The 8,417-nt window shown below is 46.5% G+C and overlaps 1 protein-coding gene across 1 annotated transcript; it reads left to right on the top strand.

Moving 5' to 3' along the window:
- The first annotated feature begins 5,778 nt into the window (after positions 1-5,778).
- TCF21 (transcription factor 21) lies at positions 5,779-8,417 on the top strand. The gene is made up of 2 exons (XM_053973901.1): positions 5,779-6,335; positions 7,916-8,417. The coding sequence occupies exons 1-2, from the start codon at positions 5,886-5,888 to the stop codon at positions 8,003-8,005; spliced, it is 540 nt and encodes a 179-aa protein (XP_053829876.1). The 5' UTR covers positions 5,779-5,885; the 3' UTR covers positions 8,006-8,417.

The raw sequence follows: 8,417 nt of genomic DNA, 5'->3' as shown, positions 1-8,417 counted from the left end.
AAAGAGTCTGTAGTTTACAATGTAAAAATATTTCAGAGATGCATTCTGGAAGCAATACCTAGTAATGGTATCTGCAGTAGAGATGGAAGAGGATACCTCTCCTCACTGTCTGTGAGGAAAAAATAATATAGGAATAAATTTGTAGAGGAATAAATAATAAAACAAACATGACACAGCCACTTAGGTTTCACAGAGTATTTGGAGTTGGAAGGGACTCCCAAGGATCATCAAGTCCAACTCTTCAGTGAATGGCCCATACAGGGATCAAACCCATGACCTATTATTAGTCCAATCCTCTGACCAACTGAGCTAATTTCTCCTAGGTTTGCTTCAGACAAGCATCCTGCCAAAGGAGATTCACTAGCACATCTGTGAACAGTTCACTGAAAGCTTGGGCTGAGCACTCATGTCAAGGATTAGCTGTCTTGTTTCTGCTTTGGTAACTTCTATATCTGACATGCTTCTTGTTTGTGGTGTACTCAGGTTCTAAATCACAGCAAGATATTGCTTAACACAGCAGCAGACCCAAAGCCCTCACCACAGATCTGGAATAGGAGGAGGATGTGAGTCACATCAGGATTTGATGAATTGATGATTAAGACAACTCCTGATTAAAACACTGACCTTCTTGTAGGTATCTCTCTTAGGCATTAGGATATTTAATCATGGCTTTTCTTCTGTAGAGGCAGCTTGTGCTATTCTTGTTCATACACACTGGTTTACCTTGTGAGCAGTGCTGCTGATTTCTGAAGAGCCATTCAAGGAAAAAGTACTGCATGGCATAAGGCTGGGAGGTAAAAGTCATCCAGTTAATATATGTACAGATACTCTCTGTGGTAAACAAAAGTACTGTTTACATTTGTCACAGATTTTGTCATCAATGTGACAAAAAAAGAGTGAAATATTAAATCTGGAATTAGGTATTTTGGGTTTCGCAAAGTGTTTTTTCAATATCCACTGAAGAAATTTTTCTTGAACTCCACTTCCCAGAATTTCAATGGGTTTGTGATATTTCAAAGTTTAGAAAAAATCACATGAAATGGAACTATGGTTCCAGCATAATTTTCTACATAAATTTTCTTGGAACTACAGACTATTCCCTTTTAAATTTTCTAATCAATAAGACTGAAACTTTTCCATTCTAGGTATCCACAAAACCTTTCATTTAAAATAAACATAGAAGGAAATATTGTTGGATTGGGTTTTTTCCCTCATAATAAACTATTCCAGAGAAGACTTTCTCAAGAAGCTCTGATTTTTCAGGGCTCTGAAGGAAAAGACTGGGATTTCTTGGGGAGGGACAGTGATGATGATGTCACATACAAATATGTGCCCCTTGGGCCAGTTCTCCTGGACATCCTTTTTACTCTTTTGGCAACAACATTACTTTTTTTCCTTGTCTATTGTTTTATGTTATTTTTCACAATGTCTTTTACCTTTCAAACTAAAACTGTGGCTGAAACATATATACAGCACTGGAAATGAGATATGAAAGGGTTTCAGACCCTTCCCACAAGCTATTCCACTGTTACAAACAATTTTGATGAATTTCCCTAGCACAGTTCATACTCTACTATACCTTATATTATTAATACTAGTAGTGTTAGTTATTTGTGTATATTATATTATGGCATTATTTCACTTAAGGTATGTTAAAGTATGATTCTAAAGTCCTTTTACCATTTCACTTGGTTTCTGGGTGAGACCAAGAGTAACCATGAGAAATCTCAGTGCAACCAGGTTTTCTTTTTAAAGTGGTAACTTGAAAACACTAATACAGTTGCACTTTTCTTACTGATTATTCTCAAACCTGACTGAACATAATTCATGATCAGCTGGCTGCCTGTGGGTGACTTCCTCATTATTCTCCAAAGAATACACCTGTATTGTACTTGGGCAAATAATTTCAAAACCAGAAACTGATTATGTTTTCCTCAGGTCTGGGTGTCTGAGTTTGTTCTTAAGTGACTGTTTAATATGTAGTGAAAATATGGTGTCTTGATAAATGACACAGAAAATCAGAAAATAAACCATGCTGTGTCATGCAAAACCATTAAATACTTGCAGAAAGCTTGGCCTCAAGTCCCGAAGCTGATCTTAAATTACCATGTTACTCCTGCACATGAAAGGGAAGACTGGAGGCATAAAAAGTGGGACTTCCTTTCTAGAGGGAAATTTGTAACCTGCCATAGACCAGCATAAGCCTGTGTGAGATGTGTCCCTCATCTGACACCCTTCAGACCAGACATTGTGAACCTCTGTCCCTGGCACCCCCAGTACGTCCTAAATGGCCTGTCTTAGTGGGTCTATTACTTAGGAGTAAGAGAGAAATGCATGGTCCTGCATAACCAGAGCACTGCAGAGGAGAAAGCAATCTACAGGGTAAATCCACAGATTTGCACTGATGTTCCTCATGCCAGCATTTCAACTTCCTTTTTAAAATGTGAATGAAGGCAAAAATGCACTGGAAAGGCCAAAAGGACTTTAGCTCCATCTGTCTTTCCCAGCCAGTTATTAACTCAGTGGCCAGTGTAGTACCATTCTTCTTACTGGAGAACAAGGGGTTTCACCATTATCTGGGTGGCTGCAGCCACACCAGTTTTACCCTTTTCACAGGGCTGGGTTGGTTTCCACCCTGTCAGTCTCTATTCCAAATCAGGTACTGTTCAGAAAGTCAGGAGGACTGGGCTAAAGGTGAGGGAAAAAGGATTGAAATTGGGAGTCAGATTAGGGGTACAAGCCCTGGGTTTGCCAGGTGAGACATAAGAAGCAGGAATGATGGAAAAGTAAAGGTTCAAGTCATGTAACAAATAAGGAAGTAGATTAGAAGGTATGTTGTTTTTTTAACTCTGCCCATGCTGCCCCCCTTGGAGAGGGAATAATGAATAAATGTGTTAAGAGCATATAATAGTTTGTATGCATAAAGAACCCAAAGTATATTATACTATATGTATAACATACACATATATGTATAATATATATGTGAGTATACATTACATACATGCAGTAATCTCCACAAAATGAATACAAAAAATATGCCCTGTGTCTCTTCAAATGTGTGTGGCCTTTATTAGGTCAACTTTAATGATCCTGAATATTTAAAAACATAAAGAAGTAAAAACTACAAATGTGTGGAAATTCTAAAGGCTTATGGCACACATGTATGCATATCTTGATATTCAGAATGTATATGTAGCAGCATACTAAAGGCATTTTTAAAGAACCAGATTGTTCCTTCTGCTTTTTACAACAAAAGTTTAGAAAGTACTAACGTAAAGTTAAAAATGGAATGGCTATAAGTATATATTGTTTTAGTTGTTTTGTCATCTGGGAATTTCTGATGCTGAAATTTTAATGGAATTTTGTCCTCTGTGGTCACTCATGCTTAGAGACACAAGCAACTTCAACTTGGTTTTCTGTCATCCTTGCTCCAGTAAGAGTCTTTTAGCTCAACTGTGACATCAATCACTTGGACTATAAATCTCTGCAATGGATATGGCCATTTAAATCTCCACCTGCACAAACAACAATCAGGCCTAGAAAATAAGGAGACTCATAAATCTCAACAGTGGTGATTATTGATATTTTGGATTTGCAACAGAAGTGTTATTAAAAAAAAAAAGTAATTCATTAACTGGGACTGATATGCTGACAATCTGTTTAGTTTAGTTTACATACAGAGAAAACACAAACACGGCACAGTTAACTCAACATGAATTTAGAAATTACTGAATTCCCAAGAGCCTAGGGCTTGGAGATATGATATCTTAATGTACTTATCCTATTGTGAGGGGGAAGGTGTTATCTTCCAGACAAATGATAAAGACGAGGTTTAAAGTTTAGATCTACTGTTTTTTCTTCTGGCTTACAGGAGCCAAGGAAGAAAGATGGATCAAGAGATAGGCAAGACTTCCTTGCTGACTATCAAAAATGACACTCTGCCTCCTACTGAAAATGCAGTCTGCAGACAGTACACAGCACTCGGCAGACATACCAGCTTGGCCCTCCACAGTTTTTGTTGGGTTTTTTAGAGCATTCAGAAAACTCTGTGTGATGCTTACACAGATCAGCAAGAGACTTTTCCTGTGGCTGCAGTGACTTTGGATTAACTATGAAGCCACTAGTGACATCTGAGGCTGCAAATTTTTTTCGGGAGCTATGTGAATCCTCAGATAAGCAGCTGAATTAGTGGAATTGCTCCTGCAATACAAGCAGTCCCTGTGTGCAGTTCTTTAGCCCCTTGTGTTCAAAACCTAGACTGCAGGGCAACCTGTGAGGTTTCAGGAAGAGTGTGAGTAGGGAAGGAGCTATGGAAGCAAGTTCCTGATTCATTGGCCTCTTTGGGCTCCAAATGTGGATTTAGGAGACTATTTCACATGGAGGGGAACAAGTGATAGTACAAAGTTAACTGCTTTCAAAAGTCTCCTCTGCTGAGGCTGAATACACAAGTGCATAAGTTTGTAATGGCAGCATAAGTCTGTTCATTCAAGCTGCACAGCAACCCACTCACTCACGCTTGTGGTAAAACCTGGGAATGTTTGGCTTCAGGGGTTGCAGAGCCCAGCCTAATGCCCTCAGTCCGACAGGAGGGGCCTTATCCCTTATCTTGCTTCTTCATTCAGGTAAAACCCCCAACTTTTGAGCATGCACAAATCAGCAGACAAAACAGTCCACGGGTATGGAGGAATAAACCGCTGACATCTGCTCTGCACACCAAGTAAAGGTTTTTTTTCTGTGGGAACTCTACCATCCAATAACACCCCCCCACCCCAGTCTCCTTCATTTCATGCACACCCTTGCTGCTCTATCCACAGCCACAAAGACCCTCCCCAGCGAAACAACATTCTCCCTCCGCTCAGTGAGGTTCACAGAGTGCTGGGATCTTGGCCACTTGGCACACCTGTGGACCAGGAAGCCTCTGCAACATTCACAGCTGGGAGGACTCAAAGACCGACAGGGACCGGGACTTGTCGGACGTCACCCCGGAAGGCTGGAAGAAGTCAGATCCTCCTGCCTCCAGCCCCTGGACTGTGACGGCAAGGTCCACGCTGCTGGCCAGGCAGCGGAGCACTCCCTTCCTGGAATATGCAACTAGCTGGACAGGATGCGTTCGCAAATATAATCATCCACAAATCTCCCCCAGATTAGGTTACAGGACAGCATTTTGACGGCACGCATTACAAAGCTCCCTGGAAGGCTTGGCTGGTAGATCTGCTGCTCTCTCTGCTCATGACCCATTTTGGCTTTCATCAAGAATCATGACACCAGCTGCCTGGGTCATCTAGGAGGCAGAGAGGGGGAGAGCAACCCTGGGCTGTAAAGGGAAGTGGGGAAGGAGAAAAGAAGGAGGAGAAGGAGAAGGAGAAGGAGGAGGAGGAAGGGGGAGGATAGAAAGGCAGAGCACGGGGAGAGAGAGTAAGTAAGTTGTTTTAGTCCAGTTGTGAAGATTTGAATCCCAGTCCCGAGCTCTCGGCAAAGGCTTGCTGGGATACCTCATTCCCTGTCCTGTGCAAAGGTCTGTGATTGGGGATGTGGTGTGCTCAGTGGGCAGGGCCCCTCCCCTGGGCTGGATCCGCCTCTCTTATCCCCCAGATAAATTACTAGTGTCCTCACTAAATTCCTCGGCTTTCTCTCTCCCTCTCTCTCTCTCCCTCTCTCACACAATCTCACTCCCTCCCTCAAACACAGGCAAAGCGGGGTTGGGGGGCGGGAGGGCAGGGATCCTCTCTGGACTGGTATTGTGCCTTAGTCCTGGGCGGGGAGGGAAGAGGAGGAAAACACTGGTGCCCCTTCTTTCCTACGCCGCCTTGAAATAGATTTGAGGAGCTGCCCTTCTTCCCCCCCCCTCCCCCCTTTCCTGCTGGTCGTTTGGCATCTTCCAGACCATGTCCACTGGGTCCCTCAGTGATGTGGAAGATCTGCAGGAGGTGGAGATGCTGGAGTGCGATGGCCTGAAAATGGATACTAACAAAGAGTTTGGGGCGTCCACCGAGAGCAACGAGGAGGGATCCAATGGCGAGAATGGCTCCCCTCAGAAGGGGAGAGGGGCCTCGGGCAAGAGGAAAAAAGCTCCCCCCAAGAAGAGCCCTTTAAATGGAGTGAGCCAGGAGGGAAAGCAGGTACAGAGAAATGCTGCCAACGCCAGGGAGAGGGCGAGGATGAGGGTCCTTAGCAAAGCCTTCTCCAGGCTTAAGACCACCCTACCCTGGGTGCCCCCAGACACCAAACTTTCCAAACTGGACACCTTGAGGTTGGCCTCCAGCTACATTGCTCACCTGAGGCAGATCCTGGCCAATGACAAGTATGAGAACGGCTACATCCACCCAGTCAACTTGGTAAGTCAGAGTCTGCCGAGGACAGGCACTCCGTGCGTGTGCATGGGGAGAGGTGGGCGAGGAGTTGGCATGGGGCATGTGCGGGGACAAAACTTTGCTGCGCTTCTCACAGAGAGCCTGGTGCCAGCAGGGTGGAAAGAGGTGCTGTACAAGGGGACAGGCTCCCAGCTGCCCTGCTGCCCCGTGCCCTGAGCACCAAGCCTCCTAAGCCCCCTCTGCTGTTCCTAGCAATCCCTTCCAGGAGACAGGCAGCCACGCTGGCCACAAATAAGCAGGGGCAGGCTTTACACTTTACTGCCCCAGAAACAACTGAGAAACCACAGAGGGTTGATGGCAGCTTTTTAACTGCAAGTGGGCAGGTACAGGAATTTGGGTAGAAAAGGGTCTGTTTGAGGAAGGACCCAGGATTTATTCTTATCCTGTGTCTCTACCCCAATGTCTCCTGACACAATATTGTCCTCAAACCCTAGCTTTTTAAAGACAGTTCTATTGGGGTACTGTGCTCAACCGCTCAGGTTTTCCAAGTCCAGGAAATTTCTCCTATACCTGTAAACTGGCGAGAAATAAATACCAATGCAGACTCCCCAGAGGAGATGTCTGCCCCAGGCACACTCCACAATGACTCTCCTTGGGCTGTGTGGTGTCCCTCGTGCTGCTTCCACCACATAAAATTTTCCCGAGCAGCCCTGGATCTCCCGACCATACCCGGCTGCCAGAAATACCCAGTTTCCAGCTCTAAAAATATATACAAATTATGTAAACCAGGGGTAAGCAAGATCTGCCTGGGCTCTTTTTAGACATACAGCCTTTACACTGCCCACGTGCAGACCCTGACTCATAAATGGATCACAGAGGGGAGCTGGGGACATTTCACTGAGGTCAGGCTCTACTTTTGAGCTCTGGACTCTGGGGGAAAGTACGTTACCCACTGTGTCAGCTGCTAAGGCCTGGGAGATAATTTTTGATTAAAAACAAAATCCTCAGTGCAACAACATAGGAAAACAAATAAAACAAAACCAGCACCCAATAAATATAACCTCCCTCCTCTTCCACACAGAGGCACACCAAAACATGCTCCCTAAGCCGCGGGAGGCCAGGGAGAGCGGCTGGGGGGCTGTCGGGGCCCCAAGCAGCTCCTGTGCCCGGGGTAGCGCGGCGAGGCGAGGCGGCTCCCGCGGGTCGGAGCCCCCACGCCGGTCTCGACCAAACGCGAGGGGTGCCCGCGGCGATTATGCCGGGGGCATGCGAATGTGCCGGAGCCAGGCGGCTCCTTTCTCCCTCCCTTCTGCCGTGTATCAGACGGGCTTCGCCGCCCCGAGGACGCCCGGTGGGGACCGCCGGGGCTGTGAGGCCAAGCGGCATCAGCCGCCGGGGAAAGGCAAAAGGGTTCTTGCCGAAGCCAGTGGCAACTGCCCCTGCCCGAGTCCCGCTGAGCGCTGCCCGAAGTGGGCTGCGGTGGGGAATGCCGGGCCCGGTCCCCCCGGACGCTCCCGAGCCGGACCCGCTGGCGATACGAGCGTTGCAATGTGCATTTCTCCATGTGTAACCCCCTTCCCACTCGTGTCTTTTCCTGGCTACAGACTTGGCCTTTTATGGTAGCCGGCAAACCCGAGAGTGACCTGAAAGAAGTGGTGAACACAAACCGCTTGTGCGGCCCGACGGCATCCTGAGCCCCGCGGCCGGGCCAGCAGCGTCCGTCCTGGTGCGGCCGTGGAGCGGGCGGCGGGGCGGGCAGGGACCCGCCGCGGCCCCGCCGCTGCCCCGGGCCCCGGGCAGAGCCACGGGGAGAGACACTCTCCCGGCGCAGAGGAGACCAAATATGCCCTAACAAAGACTCCATCCACCCCGAGAGATCCCGACTCTATTTAACTTTATTAAATGCGTGTACAGTCGAGTCCTGCAACCACAGCCTTGCTGGTTCAAGAGCTACTAGAGAAAAGACAGAGATCAAACAAAACCTACCCCGCGTGTATCTTTTGTCTGAGACCTGTGAAATATGTAGATGCCTAGAAAAACTGACTTTGACAGTCATCTCTATGAAGTAATTCACCCTAAAGATATATAGATATATTTTCTTCAAGC

Source organism: Vidua macroura, chromosome 3, assembly GCF_024509145.1.
Source record: "Vidua macroura isolate BioBank_ID:100142 chromosome 3, ASM2450914v1, whole genome shotgun sequence".
NCBI lineage: Eukaryota > Metazoa > Chordata > Aves > Passeriformes > Viduidae > Vidua > Vidua macroura.
Note: the sequence above shows the minus strand (reverse complement) of the source record. Positions and strands in the feature narration are given on the sequence as shown.